Source organism: Corapipo altera, unplaced genomic scaffold, assembly GCF_003945725.1.
Source record: "Corapipo altera isolate COAL_440 unplaced genomic scaffold, ASM394572v1 79, whole genome shotgun sequence".
NCBI lineage: Eukaryota > Metazoa > Chordata > Aves > Passeriformes > Pipridae > Corapipo > Corapipo altera.
In genome coordinates, this window is record NW_020884927.1 from 2,539,914 (window position 1) to 2,561,732 (window position 21,819).

Below are 21,819 nucleotides of genomic sequence, written 5' to 3' on the forward strand. Positions count from 1 at the left end.
CTACACTGTTCTGTGAACATACCTCTGCTGCTGGTTCCACTCCAGGCTAGGGTCATCTCTTAAAAATAATCTTTATTGGTCACAGTTAAGAGCAGAAAGAACACGGTGCTTTAGCAGTTCACGGTCATTCATTGCACGGTTCCTGGCACCACTTGTGCCATCCACTGACAGAACTACATAAACAGAAATAAATAAGTTGAGTAAACTGTACATTCATCTTAAAATCATCTCTTAGCTAAAAAGTTAAAAGGAGCCATTTCTAAGGGCTTTACTTTTCAGGGAGGGGGAGTGGGAAGGAAAAAAAAACAAAGGAAAAAGGCACATTAACCAAGGAACTCAGTGTGACTTTCATTTATTGTCAGCAGTTTTTCAGGGCAGGGATGAGCTCTGGAACAATCACTTACACCACTCTTGGCCTCCAGCAGCATGCCAGCCCCATCCCACCCTTCACCACCATCCCGCTGTTCCTCTCTCCGGGAGCAGTGGCACGCACCACAGCTGGGCATATTGCTTGAGTGCAGGCCTCACCCCTGCAGGTTTTGGCACAGACTGGGAAGGAGCATCCATGGCAGGAGCTCAGGTCCCCCGGGCTCTCGCTGGCTGTGCAGCAAGTGCCTGCCTTCTGGCAAAAGCAGCACTGAGGTACTTATCCATGGTACTGGGGAAGCAGCGACTCCTCGCACAGGGTCCAACACACCACAAATTGCCTTTGTCTCTTTCCATCCCGTTACCAGGTTGTATCATCTTCCCAGTTCAACTCCTCTTCTTCACCCCAGCCTGTAGCTTCAGCCTAGAATCACATAAAGTTATCAAACATTAAGGCATGTGGACTGTACTTGTGTGCTTAGCACAGCCCCAGGAGCCAGGCAGGAGCCCGTGTGGCTTGGGATGGCAGAGCATTTATCCAAAATGCCAAAAAATAAAAGTGCCAGTAGTTGCAGTATTTGGTCTTAAAGAACTTTAAACTACAACAGGAAACTCCTTAAAGACAAAAACAAACTTAAGGGGGAGAGTCTTACATTTCTTCCCTAAAATTAATGCAAGAACTGTTTGTACCAAAACCACTTTCCATTAAAAAAGAATGCTATAAATTAGATTATTTCTTTCCCCCCAGGAAACAGCCATTTTCCTGCTGTATTCTAACACTGACACAGCACTGACTGCACTAGTAAGTGACTTTCCTCCCTGCCCTCCAAAACGTGGTTGAGATCATGACAGTGCTTCTGTCACAGGACACTGTGCTATTTTCAAATGTTGTAAACATTTCAGTTTACATCCCAGGCCGCTCTCCTCCTGCTCCCTGCTACCCTTGGGTACCTCTCTTGAGGCTGAATGAGCAAAACAACTTAAGTCAACACCTATTCCCTAACGAAGGGTACACAGTCAGGTGGCAGTGTTGGGAGTGTTGCCTCCCCTGCTAGGAAACAGCAGCTGTCTCTGGAGTCTCCAGGAAGTGCCTACAGGGATTTAACCTGATTTCTTAAAAAGAAAAAAAAAATTATAACCCCCCTGATTCTCTGAAACAGAGAAATGTTTCAGCTATTCTTCCATGAAAATACAGCACCCAGAAAACTTCACTCTGTAATCCAGAGGTTCCGCTTTTCTGGTTTTTAATTGACAATGCTTTTAGGTTTTCCTAGAAGAACCAAGAGCAACAGTAAGTCCTGAGCACCCCCTGTGCTTGAAAGGCCCTTCTGCTGGTGCTGGGACCATGCCTATTCAGCAGCAGGATCCAGCCTTGTTAAGACTCTCCCTAACGAAGTGTAGGATTCCTGCATCCAGGATACAGCAACACAGAGTAAAAGCTGGAGTTAAAACTCCTTAGTCAGTACTTCTGGTAGTGTACAAGTTGAGTCCATTCCCTCAGTCTTACTTAACACAGCCCTCTTGCTGCTGTATGAATGGCCCACTGAGTTCCCTGGTGCCTGCTAAGGCAGAGCTCAGCATCCTGTAGTCACAGGGAAGGACTCATCTGTAGAGCCTGTGCCCCTGATCCCTGCTCAGGTGTCCACCACTCCACTAAGGGGCTGGCTGGTGCTACAGCTCTGTGTGTGCTGTGTGTGCTTTGGGATCCTCTCAAGGGTGCAGTCACTGACACCCCCTGCCTGGAGCCTCTTACCTCAATCCCATCAGCTGCCGCAAATTTGGATGAAAACAGCACGTTCTGGGAGGCACCCGAGGGAGTGGGATCAACTGCTTCTGTCCTGGCCTCAGGTAAAATCAGGAGAGCAGAAGAAGGTTTAATGTCTGGGATCATGTCAGCAAACCAGTCCAGTTCAGGGTCTTGCACGGGTTTCCTCTTCACTTTGATCGTGAACTCTTCTCCCAGGCCATTCTCTGATGAAGACTTCAACCTTTCCTGAGAGGTTGGTTTTGGCAGCACAGTTTGTTCCAGTTGGTCCTGGTGGTCCCACTTGTCATTGCTCCAGCTGTTCCCAGGGCAGGACTTTGTGGGGGGACTCAGTCTGAGGCTTTTGAATTCCTTGCTCAGTTGATGAGTACCTGGCAGAGGCCTCGGCCTTCCAACTGCATCAGCTTGTGTCACAGTGAGGCAGTTCCCTGAGGGCAATTTAGGACTGGGGCTCCTGGGCTCAAAGTCATCCCAGGGCTTCTCATCTACATCATGATCAGCAAAATAAGGTCCCACACTGCCCTGCAGCTCTCGGGGCTGAATTTGAATGTTCACAGTTTTCTCAGTGTCTGTCTCCTCTGGCTCGCTCCAGTCTGGCCACTCCTCTGCTGGCTTTTCAGAGGTAGTCAAAGAGCTCCTGCTATTCAGTTTAGTCATGCTTCCAGGAATTCCATTCAGGGAGGGCTGAGTGCCTTGCTCACCTGTGGAAGACAAAGATGTTACATACTCATTTCAAGAGAGCAAGTGCAGAAACAGAGTTGTCCCTAAAGCTCCTTGAGATCACGGGCAGCACCTGGCATGGGAACCAGCCAGTAACCGGTTGGAAAGAAAGCTCCTCTCAGATGAGAAAGCCCTGACACCTTCCTCCTTGTAAAGGAGGGAATTCTCCTCCAAGCCCTTGGGCAATACACTGCCAACTGCTGAGCAGCAGGTGACTGAGAAAAGGCCATGGAAGGAAACAGAGTTGGCTTTGACTGTCAGAATGAGCTGACCTGTAAATCCAGGGTAGCTGCTGTGATATCTGCTGTGAGGGGGGTGAAAGCACATCACAGAACCTGCCCTAAGGAAACACAAACTCAAAGCCACCCAGCCAGTCTGTGTATCTCTGCTTCCCAGACAGCTATTCCCTAGCATGTCAAGGGTCACACTCTCCTGCCATCACTGTCGCCTTCTGTGGTTCACTGAATCTTTCAGATCATTACATGGGGAAAACTAACATTTTTCAAGCAACACTTAATTTGTGGAACACTTGATTTCCAAGAAGGAAGCACCAGGACTAGGTTTTACCTGTCTTTAAAGCCAGGGGATTGTCTTGTCGCCCAGAAAGCTTCTTGACAGGTACATTTCCAGAGATGGGGAACAAGCTGGAATTGCTCTTCAAGGGCCGGGAGGTTTGATTTCTCTGATTGCTCACAACGTGACTGGGGGAATCTGCCAGGAGAAAAGAAAAGGAAGGACACAAGTCCACAAGGTGTGTTGTCAGTCTTAGCTGAAACTGCCCCCAGCATTGGAATGTTCTTATTTACACTGAAGCCTGGCACGGCAATCCGACAGCTGCACCTCCTGATCCATGGATAACACAATACTCCTCTGTTCCTGCTGCCTACAACTCTTGCCAGTACAAAGTTATGGCAACTGTACACGGTCAGTCTTTGCTGAGATGTTCTTTCAAAAAACACACAATGAACAAAGTGATTATGATCAGAGCAGATGCTTTAAAAATGCTGTCTGCCAGCTGGCTGGATCCAAAATCCCAACTGCTGCACTCCATGGCATCACAAATCCCCTGGTACCTGCCTCTTACAAAAGCACTGCACTCAGTCAGGACAACTCCAAGCATAAACAAACTCATGACTCTACACAAACCCTCCTCCATGCCTGGGCACAGGCACAGCAGCTCCCAGGAATGAGAATCTCTACCCTGAAGGCTGCCCTCCTGTCACACCTGAGGTGAGGGGGGGTGGTGGGCAGTCAAGGCCACGCTCTGGAGCTGCCCAGGCACGTGTTTGAAGGACAGCTTGGCAAGCATCCAGCTGCAGTTCATTCTGGGGAGCTGCAGGCTCTGGTCAGCAGGGGTGCTGAGTCACCTGGGCCGTGTGGGGCCCTGTTGCCACCACCTCAGAGTGGCACAGCTCGGGCCAGCACTGCACCTACTCCCCCAGGGCTCACCTGTGTCCCCAGCTGTGCCTGCCTAGGCTGGGCATTACCAGTGCCACCACAGACACGAGCCCATGGCATGAGAAAGGACTGCAAGGAACAAACAGACCCCCCCACCTCCCCACAGTGCCCCTGATAAAGGGCACATCCTTTGAGGGGCTTAAGCACACAGCTTGTTAAGCCTTATGTGTTCAGCTTCTAGTGCTGCTTTTTGCAGATTATTACTCACTGTTGAAGACAAAGGTGGGTTTTTTGTTGTTTATCAATAGTTAAATCAGGTCTAATTTTAAATATATTCTGAAAAATAAACCTGTTTTCCACATGCAATCCAAAGGGGTTTATTTACTACAGTCTACTAAAATGATGTAAAGAAACTAATGCAATGAGCCATCCACAGATTTTAATAAAGGGTGGTAGCTGTCAGTACACACACAAACAGGAAGCAAACATTTATACTTAAATTGAACTGTCATGCATTTCATTTGGTCTCTGTATGTCTAAAGTAGCACAAGTGCTGATTCTTCCCTCCAGTTACAAACATCCTTATGTTTCAATATCCAGAAAAGCTTTCCCTTAGTACACTTGGTTCCAAGTTATCTAGCAGGTGCAGGGGCTACTGTCTTCACTTGGATTAGCTGAAAAGCCTCCAGAGAGCTGATAAAATAGGGAAGTTCGTATTCCTTTTCCAATCTATGAATAGAAATTGGGGGAAGAAGGTGAGATTTACTATTTTTAAAAACAGGAAGGACAAAGGGAATATGAAAACAACTGTCTGTATAAGTCCTTTAGAAGGGCTCTACAGTTTTTCCACCAAACACACACTCAAACACTGTATCTCCTTTACTTACAGGGATTCTTAAGAGGAGATTTAAATTTTCCCCCATATATTTCCTATATTTAAAATACTTTTATGTAACCCTTCTTCTGATATCAATTCTGTATCTACAAATAGCACCTAACTTAAAACTGAATTTTGGCTGCAAATTAGCTTTTTCTGCAATTAACCTGTCACCAGCAATGGATTCATCATCCAAGGAATTCTGCCTACGCTGCTTGGACAGAACGGGCAAGAATCCCAAGGACACTCTGACCGTGTCTTTTACCTTCTGGGGAGAGATCAGCAGTTTTCATGAAACTTGGTGCAGAGCTTTTGAAAATCTTGGTTCTTTCTCCACCTACAACCACTTCAGGCCCGAGCAGGGACACGAGCACTGCCAGGCTGTGCAGCGTTATCGCCACGATCGAGTCGCTGGTGTCTCGAAGGCCCAGCAACACCTGCACCAACAACACAGTGATGTTACCAACAACAGAAATTCTGCTTTTTCACCACCTTCCCCTTTAAAATGTTACACATTCAATGTAGCACATTTCATTTCTGACCCCCCCACAGCTCTCAGGAGATGGATGTTATACTGTAGCATAAAATCAGCCTTCGACTTCATGCTACAAGCTAAAGAGGGTGGCTGATCCCAGTGCCTGGATGGGGCTGGACCAGATGATTGTTAAGGTCCCTTCCAACCCAAACCATTCTGTGATTCCGTGAAACCCCATACTCCAGGATATACCACCTATTGGTTTGCTGTTCTTAACCTGTGGCAATATGATGTTTTTCAACTCCTCCCGGGAGAACAGCTCAGCGTAGGCGTGGATGTGGGACAGCAGCACCATCCGGACGTGCTCCTCGTGAACCTCAAACAGCTTCAGCAGCACAGGGATCACGTGTGCCTGGAACAAGGCTGGTGACAGGAGGCAGCTGGTCTGGCTCTCTCCGGTTTGCTCTAGGGAAGAAAGGTGGAGATGGGAAAAGGCTGCTTCAACAAGGAAAGACAGCTCATCCAAAAGCTCCTGACTGAGAAACCATCACAGCTGAGGGTGACAGTGTCGCCCCACTGCCAGGTCTGAGGCTGTGTCAGCTGCCAACACAGCTTGCTTGTGTCAGAGATGGGAGGGAGGGGAGGAAACAGTGCCACTTGTCCATTGCTCCATGGCTCTGGCTCTGAACATGGAAGGTCAAACGGTCTTGAGAGAAGCTTTGCTCGGCTGAAACACCAGTAGCTATTTAAGACTTTAAATAAGTTTTAAGCAACTTTAAGAGAGGGTAGGCAAAGAGCAGGAACAGAGATAGCTGGGGACAAGACACAGTGAACACCTCTCACAGGGGAAAGGAGGGGAGACTTGAGTGCCCTTAGAGGTGAACGAGTGCAGGGACAGAAGGAAAAAGGGCAGGCAGGGGAAAAGTGAGAAGAGGGATACACAGTGAGACCCTGGGGTGGCAGGGTGGGGTGACACACAAACCTGGGAGAGAGCCCAGGCCTTTCCTAATTCTCCTCCCAGCATCAGCAGAACAGTGGAAAGTACTGCAAACAAGGAAGCACAGATAACTGTCCTTTCCAGTTCTGTATGTTACAGGACTTGGTCTGGTTAAAGAAACATCACTGTTCCCTTGATTCAATGAAACAACCACCCTGAATCCATTCCAAACTTGTCAGTAATAATTGTGACGACAAAGTATTTAAAGGTCACCTTTCTTTGGGCCCAGCAGATGAGGAAGAAAACTCTTGACAGCTACAGGTTCTGCAAACACGAGCTGATTGAGTAGAAGAGGCACCAGCCGTGATGCTATCAGCTCCTCTGACAGGCCAGCCACCCTGTCCAGCAGGAATCTGCATTCCAGGAGACAGCAATTAGTATCAAGGCAGCTTTCCATGCATTTAGGCCTGATTCCCTTAATATCACTTTCCCCCTTTTGTGTCTGACTCGTCTCCTAGAGACAGTGTCCCAGGGCAGCCTCTCCCTGTGCCTGTGCTCTGACCTACACGGACAAGGCTCTGCTCCCGCCTGGGGCTTCAGGCAGAGATAACACAGACCAGGAGCCGGAGCCACATCCTGTCAAACCCCACACCCGGATCACAGGCTGGCACAAGCACATCCAACTGGCACAGGAAGCTGCTGGGGCATCAAACTGCCTCAGAGCTGGCATCTCCCATGAAGAGCTACGGCCAAAACTGCAGCAGGGAGCTTTCCTCTCACCCCACACCCTGGTGCATCAGAAGAATTTTCCTACTGCTCTGGGAAAGGCTGTTCTTCCCACCACCCAAAGGAAGTTGCCCTTGCATAAAGGAATCCCATTTTGAAAACACTTCCATCTGATGCATTTTAGAGGTGGCCAGAAGAGTGTGGAATGGGTTTATTTATTTATGCCACAGAGTTTAATTCTGTGCAACTGCTCCCGCTTGTAGGATTTTTGTTTTTAAAGTATCATGAACAGTTACTGCTTTTCTCTAGGCCTGGAGCAGATGAAGAGAAAGGTGCACATGCTGTGAAAGCCCCTCTGCTTGATAAAGGGGCAGCAATGCCCTATCTTGAAGCCAAGTGTTCATTCCCTCCCTCAGCAAACACTGCTGACACAGAGATAGTGGGAACTGTTCTGAATGCTCCTGCTGAGATCCCCTTTCTCCTCTTACTTCCTCCACTCAAGCCTCAAACTAGGGAAAAACAAGTGCTGGTGGCCATAGAAGTATAAAACAAGCAGGAAGATAGCTCTGTAACAACACCAGGGCTCTTTTACGTGGAAAAAGAAGGAAAAACCCAGCTTCTCCCCCTTTCAGGCCCAGGTAATGCCATGATTACACAGAAGATTCCCTTATAGAAAACTTCTTGGGGAACAGCTGGATTTCCTTCAAGATGCTCCACGACTGCAGCCAAGACACCCACTACAGCTTCAGCCAGGCAGGGCTGGCACCACAGGACTAATTCATCCAGCAAGTCTTATTGCAAACCCCCTCACTGGCAGACACATTGCCCAGCAGGTACTCCTCCCAAACACCAAACCATTCACAAAGAACTGGGAAAGGAGAAGGCAAAGAGCTTCCTCTTTGATGCAATTGTTACTTTGCCTGGAGTACCCAAAGTGGTACAGAGCAAACAATGTTCTGCCAAAGCAACCAAAATCTGCCAGCTGAGGAGGTACCTCTGGGCACAAGCCCTCCCAGGTCCCCCCCAATCCATTTGGCACAAGTATGTCTGAAATAAGAAACTTCCAGATTACAGTTCGTTCACTTACTTGAAAAACTCAGTTTTTTCCTCCTCAGACTTTAGTGTTAAGGTCTTCAGAAAATTCACGACTTCCAGAAAATCATTCCTAAACACAAAGACAGAGGTTGGCAAGTGATGTTTAAACCATCCACAATGAAGTGACTGCAAATCCCCACCATTCATTCAGCAGAGGGAACTACACAGAGGGGTGCAAGTCTTGATCTGGTGGATCAAGAATGCCAGCGTGGAGGTGACACCTGAAAGCTGCTGCTCAGCACCTCACTGGGAAGGCTGGTAACAATTTCTTAATTTAAGGAGTCTCTTTGTCAAAGATCCCTGTAAGAGACAGGGATTAAATCTGCACTTCCATCCCACACCTTCACCAAAGTAATGCTCTGCAAGACAGAAATAGGCAGTGGCAAGGCCAAGAAAGGCCTCATACTCCTGTCCTTACCTGAAGAACTCGTGAGACAATAAGCTGGACAGTGGTGGACGACACTTTGGGTCTGGGTTTAGCAGTGTGCAGCGCAAGGTTTGCTGGAAGCTGGAGAGGATATCTGCTGAAACTGAAATCCAGAGCACCCACAGTTAGATTTCTCTCTCAATGTTGAACTAGATACATTTAGGAGTCCCCCACCCTCCCCAAAACTTATTTTTCACATTAATTTATAGCAAAATTGCAAAAGCAAGGGAAAAATAGCACTTCTATTTCTCTTCCTAAGCTGCCTGGCCATTGGGGCTCCAAGGAGTGCTACTGTCCTCCCAAGAAGCTTCCTGCTCCCTCTCCGCTGGAAGGTGGCAGCCCCTGCTCAGCTGTGGCACTCGAGACCCACGTGCCACATCCACAACCCTGGGAGAGGCAGCCGGTAGGGCAGAACCAGAGCAGGTTTGGGAATGCTTGTGGCACATGGTGACCTCCAGCCACACCTGACCACATCCAAATGCAGGAAAAGGGGAACACAGGAGAAGCCAAGGCCTGCATTTAGCCCAGCAAACACAAAGAACAACACTGGCCACTGAAGCCGTGGCACTGCTGCCACAGAAGGTGAATGGCTCGACACACACAAGGAATAAGCCACAGAGGCCTGTCCACAGCAAAATGAACAGGTGTCATTCCTCACCCTGGTCATTGAGGACAGTCAGGAGATTTTCAACTGTTGTTCCAAAGGCATAGGCATCCCTTGCATGCCCGTAGCTGCTGGGCAGGATTTTGAAATCTGCAGACTGAAAATAAAACCAAAAAACATCAGCAAAGGAACTTAATTAAGTACTTGGTAATTTCCAAGAGTGTCTATTCCCACCCCCTGCCATATACAGTCCCCAGTTCTTTTTATAGCACCAAAGCATACCCTGTAAGGAGAATATTATGCTAAAAAAAACTCCACTGGGGAATTTATAACCCAAAGGAGCAACTACATCACAATGCAACAACTCCCCAATGGATGTTGGCAGGCAACAGCTTTCAGCATTTCTATGGAAACAGGTGATAATTAGAGAGTGAAAGAGTGTTCCTTCAGCATAAGCAACTCCAAGGATTCTCAATGGGAAGGAAGTGACTAATGGGTGGAAAAAAGGCTGTTAGAAGAGCTCCACAACCATGGGACTGCAGTGATCTGGGCAATCTCAGCAACTACTCTGTCATTTTTGCATGGCTTTGGTGACTTCGAAGCATTAAAGCTGCAACGCAAAGTGTTGGAAAAATATTATTCCCTCTGCCTAACACCATTCCCAAACCAGGCATGGGATAGAAGAGGGGACAAGGAAATGTCAGATATTATCCAAGAGTCACTTCCATGCCATTTAGGCACAAGGAAATAAAACATACAAATGAAAATATATATCCTGAACATCACACTTTTATTTGTTGCCAGCAGGACCTTCCTGGAGCAGGTGCTGTTACTCTGTTACTCACCATCTCCTCGCAGGGGATGCACGACTGGTCTCGTACGGACCTGACCTGACAGAGGAACTGGAAGGAGAAGAAGAGGGCCATGAGCTGCCTCTCCCTCACTCACCTGTGCCAAGCAGCAGAGCAGGGTGTCCCCACGGGCCAGGGCTCAGGGGTGGAAGGAGCTCTGCCCCTGCCCCTTCCCCTGGCACCCAGGGCAGGCTGTGCTTGGCTCTGCCCGAGGGGAGATCCCAATGGAGCAGGTGGGAAGCACCAAGCTGACAGGAAGCAGCTTCGGGGCCTCATAGCCAACTTGTCGTGAAGGGTTTGTAGATCCTCTGGCAGAAAAGGCAATGTGCATCTGTGACACAGTGCCAGCCTGCAGCAGGGATCTGCACAGCAGGCAGCAGGAATAAACCAGGAATTGTTCTCCTAATATGCAGATAAGATGCCAGCAGCAAAAGCTGAGGAGGCATTTAAATTATTTCCCTTATTGATTAATTTCAATCTGGATCTTCCAGCTTCACACTAAAGCTTTTTTTTTTTTTTTAATTTGTTTTTCAGTAAGTCCAGAGGAGCAAAGATTTCTCACTCTTCAGCCAGCAGTGTCCCTTAGAAAAGTATCTATTTTTGGTTAATGGGGAACTAATTTGTGTAGATATTGTAGTTTATAGTTATGGTGTCCTTAGAGAAAAGATTCAGGACAGAGCTGGAAGTGAACCAACACACTTAATAGTAAATCCAGCTAAGTGGAAGGACTTGGGCCTTCGTGTTCATAGATGGCCACTTTCCACAGGCCAGGAATCCTCTCCTGGGCATCCGAGGGTGCACTTGGCTTGGCTCTTACCTCCGGGGTGGCTTCACTGAAGTTACAAACTGTTTCCATTCCTCCCAGCTTCCAGTGCCCATCCTCACTCACAAACACAGATGATAAACAGACATTGTTGTGTGTTAGGTTTCCCTAGAACACAGAAAAAAAAAGAATAACAGACTCGGGATAGATGGAGATGTAAAATCTTAACCAGTACTAAGTAGGTGCTGTGAGGGGCTGAGGGAAAGCTGCCAAAAAGCACAGTTCCAAAAGTCCTCTGGGATTTGGTAGGTGATTAGCAGGTGCCAGGCAGGAGGACCAGAGTTTCAGAGCAGACAAAGACCTGGTTGTCACAGCCCCTGTAACAAAACTGTAAATCCAGGGAAGTTCTCCAACTGTGAACACAAAGCCCCAGAGCTACAGTCTGAGCTGGGATTTAACTGCAGTCCTGGACAAACACACAGTGCTCAATCAGGAGAGCAGTGACACCCATCTCTGACACGGCATGACAGCTGTAAACAAATGCCAAGGCTGAGCAATCTCATCTCCCTAAAGCAAGAAGCACTGCAAGCAGATTCATGAACTGAGAACTGCTTGCTTCCTTACTTCCAAACCCCACAGCACTTTCAACTACCCTTCCTCCCACAAAGCAGCCAATGATTTTAGCAGTTGCAGCCTAAAAGAACTGTGGGGCACGTGTCTGCTTTTTGGGAGGAATCAGAAATGACTCACCCAGACAAGCCCAGGTGCTCTCCTGTCCCATTTCATCTGACTCCCTCCAAAGCCTGCTGGCTGCTGCCAGGGGTACCTACCCTGTCATGGAGGAAGATGAGTGCCAGCAGCACATCGTAGATCCCTGCGCAGATTTCGGCAGAAGAAAGTGTCTCCAGGACCAGCTCCAAAGGCTTCACCCGCTCTGTGACCAGGTGGATCCCGTTTGCCTCCACGGTACAAGAGAGGAAGCGCAGAAGGCAAGGATGGCGCAAGGTTTTCAGGTGCTTCCAGAAACAAAGGCATCTGTTAGATCTCACCCGGGGCAGCTCCTCTGGCTGCAGAGCTCAGTCCTGTACCCTTAGCTGTGTTTTCTCACTGAATTTAGACAGCCCACCCCTGCTCCTCCCCAACCACCCAGCACACTCACTCACTGCAGAACTTGTTATAATACATTGAAACAGAGTCATAGAAAGGCATGGGTTGGAAGGGACATTAATAAAGATCATCTCATTCCACCCCCTTGCCATAGGCAGGGACACTTTCCACTAGACCAGGTTGCTCCAAGCTCTGTCCAACCCTGCCTTGAACACTTCCAGGGACGAGGCAGCCACAGCTTCTCTGGGCAACCTGTGCCAGGGCCTCACCACCCTCACAGGAAGGAATTTCTTCCCAGTATCTAATCTAACCCTGCCCTCTGTCAGTTTAAAGCCATTCCCTTGTCCTGTCACTACAGCCCCTTGTAAATAGTTCCTCTTCATCTTTCTTGTCAGTTCCCTTCAGTTACTGGAAGGAAAAAGTCTTACATAGAACAAAAGAATGTCTCAGTCATAATAAAAATGGTATTTTGGGTGGATCCACCCAAGAAAGACCCTCTGACTTACATCTGCAGGAAGAGACCAGCCCTCTGCCAAGGCAGGCAGGTACTGCTGTGTGGCCATTCCTTCCCACACTGCTGACATTGCACAGCACACCATGAGCTCTGCAGCTGCCAACCCCTCCTGCCCCCCTGCACCGCCACGGTCAGCTCCCACCTCCTCTCCTGCCCTCCCGCCCCACGGTCTGACCCCTGCACACCAATTCCCACCCTCCCAATAAAAGGGAGGGACAGCTGTGACAAGTCTGTCCCAGGCAGGCTCCAGTACCTTGGCAGCTTTATTAACCTTATCTTCGTTCTCCCGCTTGTACACGAACACGGAGGCGCGTTTGCCATCCTGGAGCACGGCCGGGCAGACGGTGTGTCCCGTGGGCAGCGTGAACGGCGGCTCCTCCAGAGTGTAGCTCTTCAGAGCGCTGTTCTCCGAGCCCATCCCTTGCACAGGTTCCCCTCCTGACCACCAACAGGCCTTTGGGGGAAGGAGGACCTTTTTCAGACAGATTCAGTTCCGGCGGGCGCTGTCCAGGTCACCTTCAGAGCATTTTCTGCAAAACATGAAACAGCCATGAAGAATCTCATCCTACTTCAGCTTAAGGGTCATAATAAAATCACCAATGTTTATTTTGGAAAGGAAACCAAATGTCCACAGAAGGGTTCAGATCAGCAGGTGAGCAGCTCTCAGCTCTGGGGCTTGGACTGTGCTGGCACCTGTGCCAGCATCACCACCAGCTCTGACACACAGTGCAGCATCCACAACTGATCCCTGACCTGGCTGCCAAGCTGAGAACCCACCAAAAGCAGGATCCACAACATTCCCAGTCACAGACACCTACTGCAGGTGCTTAATTCAGATTAAGCACAGTCAGCAGTTAGGAACTGTGACTGCCACCACCTCGGGGCACAAGGAGCCCCTGGCCTTCTTAAAAACACCATTCTTCAATTCTCCAAGCCAGGGTGGATTCCAGAGAAGGAGGAAGGATTTCAGGAGGTTACCTATAGCCAGGTAACCTCCTCCAGCAGCACGCTTTTCCCCCTGATTACCTTCTCTCCCTCTGACAAATATTCCATCTGCCTGCCAACCCTTCCTTCCTCCCACAGCCCGTCAGGAAGAGGCTGACACAGATTTTTGTGCTGTTTCCTTGCATACAAAACCGGTAAAACAAACACGCTGATTGCAGAGGCTCTTTTGCAAAACACTGACCAAGCACATGCTCCGTCATCAGGCTTGTGATCACGGGTGAGACCCTGGAGCGGTCTGCACACAGGAGTCAGCAAACCTTCGTCAGGAATCAGGAGAGAGCAGCACCTGAGCTTTTGGGAAAAGTGGAGGGAAAATTGACCACTCCCAAGCATTTTGTCAGGGGTGGATCTGCACCTTTTCAGCACCAATTCCTTTAACAGAATTTTTGTGAACTCCTTGGCACAAAAATATTTCTGCTGCCCCTGGACAGAAGGGTTTCCTCTCCAGTCAGAACCTGGAAGCCCTGCCCTGGCTCCCCCTGGTTAACCCTCCTCACCTGTGTGCATCACCACTGCTGCTCCTGGGCACAGTCCAGGGCATTTCTCTGCATTCTCTGCTCTTCCCAGCTGTGCCTCATTTGCTTGTTCTACTTCAATGATTTCTCAGATTTCACTCAGGACACCTGAAAGTCCTTAAGTATCTGGTCTGACCTGGTACCTCACGTTCCTCCAAATACATATGAACATATTTGACTTCAGAGACACCCACAGAATGTGGGTTCTGTTCAGGAACAGAATCACAGAATGCTTTGGATTGGAAGGGACCTTGAAGATCATTTTGTTCCAACCATCCCTGCCATGGGCAGGGACACCTTCCACTATCCCAGGTTGCTCCAAGCCCCATCCAACCTGGCCTTGGACACTTCCAGGGATGGGGCAGCCACAGGTTCTCTGGGCAACCTGTGCCAGGGCCTCACCACCCTCACAGGGAAGAATTTCTTTCGTATATCCAACCCAGATTTCCCCTCTTTCAATTTGTACCCATTCCCCCTTGTCCTGTCACTACAGTTCCTGACAAAGAGTCCCTCTCTGGCTTCCCTGTAGCCGCCTCAGACACTGGAAGGTGCTGTGGGGTCTCCACACAACCTTCTCTTCTCCAGGCTGAACAGCCCCAGCTTTCTCAGCCTGTCTCCATAGGGGAGGTGCTCCAGTCCCCTTATCAACTTCATGGTCCTTCTCTGGACTTGCTCAAACAGTTCCATGTCCTTCTTACATTGAATATTATAACATCAGAGTTATTTCATAACTGATCTCCCTGGCTGCTGCTCTGTGACAGACAGCTCCAAATACACATCCCCCTCTCCAGACAACCTCCTCTCACGAGGAGCCCAGCAATTCTCAGGATCAAATACTGAGCACCTTCACACAGCCAAGTGACAACAGCAGCCTAGTGAACCACAACCCATGTTTTCCAGCTTATTTTTGGCTGCTGAAACTCCAGCAGGCAAAAGCATCTGCAAAGATCTATACCCAGGTGTGGCTAAAACTGAACTCTTGAATGCTGAAGTAAAACATCACTCACACAACGACACTGTGCAAGGACCCACATTTGCTGTATGAGTTAAGAGCACTGCCCACATTATAATCCTTTCACATCTTATCTTCAATAAATTGTAAACAGGAGCATTAGATGTAGCACACAGCACACCCTGGAATGGAGATGAGCCCGGCAGGGAAAGCCAGAGGGACTGGGAGTTAAGGACAACGTGGGTTTCCTGCCACAAAGAAGTGGAATTGCAATTTACCTTATTCATGGGTGGCTGACACCTGTGCACGGTATTCACCCGAAACACACACGAGCCCTGGCGCTCCACAGCTCGGAGGGAGGCAGTTCCTGGTTTTCTACACGCCTTTTCCGCCACCTCCCAGGCTAGCAGAGCCTCCTGGAAGTGCTCTCGGAGGTGCTGGGGGCTTTGCTCCCAAAGGCAGGGGTTTCCCAAAGTGACACCTGCCAGTGTCCACCCGGACTCCCGTACACGCAGGGCACGAACACCGGCAGGTGGGCGCTCAGCAGCCCGCGGGGAGGGAGCCCGGCTTTACTGCACCTCCCGAAGGACGCCTCTACCGTGGAACTGGGAAGAGCCCGCGTTTGACACCTGGACTCCCCGAGAACACGGGGTACCGCCGGCTGCGGGAACAGCACGGCCAGAGCCGCCACCGCGGGATGTGCTCCCTGCCCAGCGCCGCGACCTTCAGCCCCGCCGCCCGTCCCGCCCGCGGCTCACACACCGCGCTCCGGCCGGGCCCGGCTCGGCCCTGCCCACCCCACCCACCGCCCCCCGGCCGGCCAGACCCACAGCAGCCCCCGCCAAGCCCCCTCTCCCCGCACCTGCCCGGCCCGGCCCGCGGTGCCGGTGCCGCTGGGCCCGCGGCCGCCGCTCCGCCCGCTCCGTCCCGGCAGCGCCGCCCCGCGCGCGCCCCCTCACGGCCGGAGGGCGAAGCGCCGTCACCCCGCGCGGGGGCGCGGCCCGCGAAGCGGCGGCGGCCATTTTGGGTGAGGGCGAGGCTGCCCCGGGGCGCCTTTGGAGTCGTGGAGTCACAGGACCGTGGAGCCATCAGGGGTGGAACAGACCTTTAGGATCGTCCAGTCCAGCCGTTCACCCGGCACTGCCACTGTAGCCCCTAAACCACATCGCCCAGCGCTAGATCCAGACACCTCTTAAACAGCTCCAGGGATGGTGACTCCACCACCCCTTGGGCTGCCCATTCCAATGTCTGGCCGCCGAACAGTGAAAAAACTTTTTCTAGTATCTAATATGAATCTCATCTTAAGGCCATTTCCTCCTGTTCTCTCACTGCAGGCCCAGTAGAAGAACCCGGCCCCCACCTCCCTCCACCCTCCTGCCAGGGAACTGTAGAGACCACTGAGGTCCCCCTTGAGCCTCCTCAAGACTGAACACCCCCAGCTCCCTCAGACGTTCCTTACCAGACATATTTTCTAGAACTTTCAGGACACGCTGCAGCACCGCTGTGTCCCTTTCAAAGGACAGTTTTAAATGTCTTTGTCGCCCCCGTGCCCTGCCGGCTCTGCCCGCAGCCCCAGTCCCTCCTGTCCGCTGGGCCGTGTCCTGGGCTGATTTCCTACCACAGCTCCACGTGGCCACCACAGGGCACCCAGTGCCACCCTCCCCGCCAGCCCAAGGACCGGGGCCGGCAGGGTGGCAGCGAGGCAGGTGGTCTGTCTGACACAGTCGGCAGTGCACCTCCTGCGCGAGGAGATCCATTTAATGCCATTAAAACTAATTGCTCTCCGCGCTGCAGCGTAAAGTGACTCTGGGGAGAGATTTCACGTGAGTGTTTTGGACAGCAGAGTGAAGGTTGAAAGGAATGACTCCAGAGTGGTGGGAGGTCTGGGCTTTTCACACGCTATTTTCGTATCGCCGGTGTTATTCCAGTTTCCTGCAGCGCCAGGACGTGAGGATGTGGTTTGCTCAGTCACTCTGAACCAGCAGCACAGCCCATACCCGTGGCCTCGTCTAGACACAGATTTAATGGCCAGGGCAGCGTGTTTAACACAGGTGGTCTGGGCTGTGGGAACACCTTGGCTTTCTTTAGTAACTCAACTCCACGGGTTTAACCTGCACTAAGTTTTGTGCTGTCAAATCCAGCATGAACTTTCTAGACTGTATTCTTTAGCAGTACACTTTCCCCACCCCCCATTTCTAGTGAAGCCTTCCTGTCCATGGACAGCTTGGATGATCCCAGAGACATGGGGCTGCTGCCCAGTAGCTCATCTATGCCAGAGTCCCTTCAGCAACAACAAAGCCACAGCATCTGCACAAGAAAAGGGATTCCCTCAGATCCACACTCAAACTCCACTCAGTTGAGCCTCACCATCTGTTCAGATGAGCAAGGAGGATAGATTTCTCCTATGCCTGTACATGGGGAGGACTATAAGCTGGCATGTCAAGGTTAACATGGGGACACAGTGCTAGGAGGAGTCCACTTCTCTGGCACAGGCATATGCTGGCAGATGGATGATCTGGGTCTTTTTAAATAAAGCAGGAAGATGATGGGAGGAGGAGGGTGCAGGAAAGTAAAATGGGTCATACGTAGTATGACGTACACTATGTCACATGTTAAGGGGTAACATAATGTACACAAGAACAGAAACTAAATAAAATTCAGGTACACCACCTCCCTCTTTAAAGGCAGGCAAGATCCAGTCTTTGGCCCAAATGGGACAGTCATGCCAAAAGACCCTGGCCCCGAAGTGAAAAATAAGGGAAACTCTGGACATTCCTCACCACAGTTTACTCAAGGTCTAAGTGAGGATTTCTATGTCCTCTCTGTGTGTGTTTGTGGCAGGGCAAAGGCAGAAGGTCAGAAGATCTGAACAACTTAAAGATAAAAAATCCTTAATAAGCAATATCTGATTTCTGCTCCCAGCACTTGGCTCTAGCCCCAGGCTATGGTGTGATTCATGTGGCTGTCAGGAAGAAAAGGCAAACTTTGGCTGCTCTGCATCATTTATGGTGTATTTCCTTTGCTGGAGAAGCATTCCTTGCCTTTACCTGCTTTTCCCGTGCGAGTCCATTGTTCCACATAGACTGAAGGCACCGAGGTGTGTGTCCTATTTAGGGCCCTGTTACACCAGGTGACCTTAAAGATCATCTTGTTCTAAACCCCCAGCCATGGGCAGAGACTCCTTTCACTAGAGTTGGTTGCCCAGAGCTCCATCCAGCCTGGCCTTGGACATTTTCAGGGACGGGACATCCACAGCTCCAGTCTGTCCGGCAGACTCTGGTGCAGTCGCTCTCTGTGCTGTAGAAATGTTCTCCAGCTCTTCCTCTTCCAGGCCACGTGGCCTTTGTGAAAGGTAGGGGAAAACAAGGCTGCAGTGGTGCTCCCAGCTGATGCCTTTTCCAGTGATGTCCTATTCCCACATAGTCATGTTAGTTCCAACTACAGCACAGTAGCTTATTGCTGCTAATATTTCTCAAGTACTCAACTGCTCAATAAACAGAAGTGGGTTTCTCTTTTTAGGGGGCAGGGACCCCAACATATTTTTTCCAGCTCCAGAAAAGTCCATATTTTTATTCAAGTGGGTGTCCAGACCAACCGGTTGCAAATGTCACCCTGTGCCTGTGAAGCACATGCAGGGCAGCGCTGTCCCCCCACCGTCTGTGCAGCTCCAGCACCTCTCCTAGTGCCTCAGAGCTCTCTCAGGAGAAAACCTCAAAACCTTAAGCTTGAGGAAAAACTGAGCACATCACAACAACTTCAGGGGCTGAGAGCTGCCACATGACTTGCACCAGGAAGTCAGCTTCACTGTTTTCCTTGTTTTTTGAGCATGGTCACAGCAGGAATGGAGGCTGTCGCTGTTCTCAGCCTCCTGGCATGACAAGAGGACATCTGAGCTTACCAGTGCCCTTACTGCAGGAACTCCACTAAAGAACCTGCCAGAGGGGCCTGAAATCTCTTGTATCTAAACAGAGCTTGTCCTGCTTATTCCAGAGGAAGATACATCTTGTTCCTGTTTCATTTAATCCAGAATGGATTAAACTAAACAGAATCATGGCAGTCTGATTTCAGAATGAAATGCACATGTTAAACTGTCAGCAGACAGCTCCACCCCCCCCCCGGATATTTAAAAGACCTTGAATCAGGTCCTTCATGAGCTCTCAGGGATGAGGATATTTGTTTACTTTTGCTTTCCCCACCCTGTTGCCCTGGTAAGCTCCTAAATACTCCTGTAGTACAAGTAATAACTTAGCACACATCTGAGGCGGCTGCTTTGAGCTCGTTGCTCACGGAAACGAGCCCGTACATCTGCACAAAGCCTCTGTAATCGCTACCAGACCTATGAGCTTCTCAGCCCATGCTTGTTTCATTGTGCTATTAACTTTACAGCCTAATTATATCTAAAACACTTGCCTAACCAAACTCATTAATTAATTAGCAGCAGGCTGGGAAAGAGGATACTCCTGGGATGGTTCAGGATTGCTCCTGTAGGGAAAGAAAAGAGGAGCCTTATAAAGTCAGAGAGAGAAACCAGGAAAAAGAGGAAAGGACAAAAGTTGTAGAAGTTGCTAAAAGAAAACAGATCCCTCCTCGCCCCATTTTATACAGGATACAGTACCCAGGGACTGAATCCATAAATACATATAATTAAACAGGTCAGACTCTCCAGGCTCCCTCCAACACCCACAGGAAGTGTGATATAGATTGAAAAGTCTATGTGCTCCTATCTTTTTTTCTCCCTTTCTGGCTCAGGAACTGTAATTAAAGGGAAAAATCAGCCTCCCTCCTGCCTTAGAGTGCAGTGGCACAGCTGTTTTTCATCTTGGCTAGCAGGCTCTGTCCTCAGGCTACTAAGTGCTGAGTAATTTTTACCAAGCTCTGCTTGCAGATAAATGATGTTCTTCTCTTAGCTGCTGCCAGGCAAAGCTACAAATACTTGATCTTTTATTCTTTTCTCATAAACTCCTAACACTGAATACTAAAAATGCTGCCAGAGATTTTTCCACTGCCATTTATTCTCAGCATGGTCACAACTGTAATACAATTACAGACACCCACCCATTCGCTGGAGCTCGACTGCAGCTCCTCGTTAACCTGAAGCTTCCAATTAAAGGCCCCTTCAGTTTCATTGATAGTTTGCATATACTCCAAGGACCCACTTCATTTTGGTTTTCCCCCAAAACACATTCCATGAGAAGGGCAACTGCTTTAAATAACTTCACACTAATTTTCTGGAAAAGCCTGAGGAGCGAGTGCCAGTCTCAGAAGAAAAGCCTGAGTCTGAGTGTGCAGTTTGGGGAATTTCTCTCACAGCTATAACCATAAAAGTATCTGAAAGCTTTTGACTAAACGTAGCACAACTGCTGGCCAAATCCAGTGTGGCCTCAGAACAAAGGAAAGCATCTAGAAAGGTACAGCACTGGAAAACCATTAGTTTAATTCCAGTTTTCTGCCATGTTTCTAGTGAGATCTTATGCGTTCTAAGAAACTGCATAAAAATTAGTTTAAAATGGTATAGAAAATAATTTTAAAAATACTAGTTAATCTTGGCAATGCTTTTCTTCCACCTACCTCCAGTGAGTGAAGCAATGAACAAGAAGCCAGCACAGGGAGGAGGCTGAAAACTGGTAAGAAATACCATGGCTAATTTTAGCCTTGTTTCCAGTCATGAAGCATGAAACACAGGGAGTAACAGTGCTTACAAAAGTACCTGCTCACTTTTTAAAGGTAAAGCAAGGTTTCAAAACAATCTTGATCTCAAAGGTATTTTTGAAGTATAAGACTGATAGTCTGTCAGCTTCCTAAACAAGCTCATGCCTTTGAAGATCACCCTCCCAGCACAGACCCCAGTCTTATGGGATTATGGCAACAGGTTTAGTAGGACCAGCCCCCAGTGCAAGCCAGCTTTCCGTTTAAGTCATAAATGAGGGATAAAAGAGCAGAGGAACAATTCTGCAAATCAAAAGCCATTAATGAAAGAAAAAAAGATGAGGTAGAGGTAGCTTTTCTTTTAAAAAGTGAAAATTTGAACTGCCTTGATGGCTGTGGCAGAGAGGCCATTTCCCTCACTTTCTTGTGGCTGTTAGCTGGGGGTGCACAGCTAAAGAACAGCTTCAGCCTAAACTCTGTTTGCACGTTGCCTATTTCAAAACCTGGCTTTAAGCAATCCCCGCACTGCGAGCCCAACGTGCAGGTGTCTTTGGCCTGTCTGTGCTGCTCAGTGATCCGTGCTTAGATCCAGCTTAAGCCCCGTGAACGAGCAGGACAGGATGGATTTGTATTTCCGGATGGGGAAGCTGGGAGAAAGGCTCTGCAGCTGGATTCTGAACCAAGGTACAGTGTTTTTCTCTTGCTGGCCCTCAGGGTGTGGCTGTCTTCTCTCAGCCCACAGAGCTCTGCTTAAACGCTACGGTAAAGGTCTTCTGTTGTAGTGTAGTTTCTAATTTTAAGTGTTCTCAAGCACTTAAACCAGATTGTAAATATCTGAAGCTCCAGGGAGTGAATCTGTGCCATCTTTCCATTATTAAAGTGTTCAGACCCAGGGCTGGACTTTGGTCCAAACTATGTGTCGGGGCAGTGCCAGGAGATGCTGGGGCTTAACAGTGTTCCTGTGACTGAAGTGTGAGAGGGAAACAGTCCATGTTAAACACACTGCACATGGAGCACTCATCTTAAATGTCTTGTAAAACACATGAAACATTGGTTAGAAACACATTCACCACTGC

General features: G+C 49.3%; 1 protein-coding gene across 3 annotated transcripts; it reads right to left on the reverse strand.

Annotated features, from left to right (window-relative positions):
- Nucleotides 1-336: 336 nt before the first annotated feature.
- On the reverse strand, nucleotides 337-16,681 carry SCYL3 (SCY1 like pseudokinase 3). Of its 3 annotated transcripts, none has more exons than XM_027658609.1 (14): nucleotides 16,557-16,681; nucleotides 12,879-13,155; nucleotides 11,835-12,020; nucleotides 11,059-11,172; nucleotides 10,236-10,292; nucleotides 9,445-9,547; nucleotides 8,778-8,889; nucleotides 8,352-8,429; nucleotides 6,812-6,951; nucleotides 5,879-6,066; nucleotides 5,392-5,563; nucleotides 3,419-3,562; nucleotides 2,120-2,832; nucleotides 337-790 (listed from the first exon to the last, which is right to left on the reverse strand). In XM_027658609.1, the coding sequence occupies exons 2-14, from the start codon at nucleotides 13,041-13,043 to the stop codon at nucleotides 728-730; spliced, it is 2,235 nt and encodes a 744-aa protein (XP_027514410.1). In that variant the 5' UTR covers nucleotides 13,044-13,155; nucleotides 16,557-16,681; the 3' UTR covers nucleotides 337-727. The 3 variants fall into 3 exon arrangements, with proteins under 3 accessions (XP_027514410.1, XP_027514409.1, XP_027514408.1); XM_027658608.1 differs by lacking the exon at nucleotides 16,557-16,681 and adding an exon at nucleotides 15,960-16,016; XM_027658607.1 differs by lacking the exon at nucleotides 16,557-16,681 and adding an exon at nucleotides 15,376-15,493.
- Between the last annotated feature and the right edge of the window lie 5,138 nt (nucleotides 16,682-21,819).

What these genes read in the sequence shown, in the direction of transcription:
- SCYL3 (XM_027658609.1), bottom strand. Translation starts at nt 13,043, where the DNA reads ATGGGCTCGGAGAACAGCGCTCTGAAGAGCTACACTCTGGAGGAGCCG. An exon ending in TCATCTTCCTCCATGACAGG is followed by an intron (nt 11,173 to 11,834) that starts GTAGGTACCCCT and finishes TCTGTGTTCTAG; the next exon opens with GGAAACCTAACACACAACAA. An exon ending in TGCTGATCTCTCCCCAGAAG is followed by an intron (nt 3,563 to 5,391) that starts GTAAAAGACACG and finishes TTCTCCTGGCAG; the next exon opens with ATTCCCCCAGTCACGTTGTG.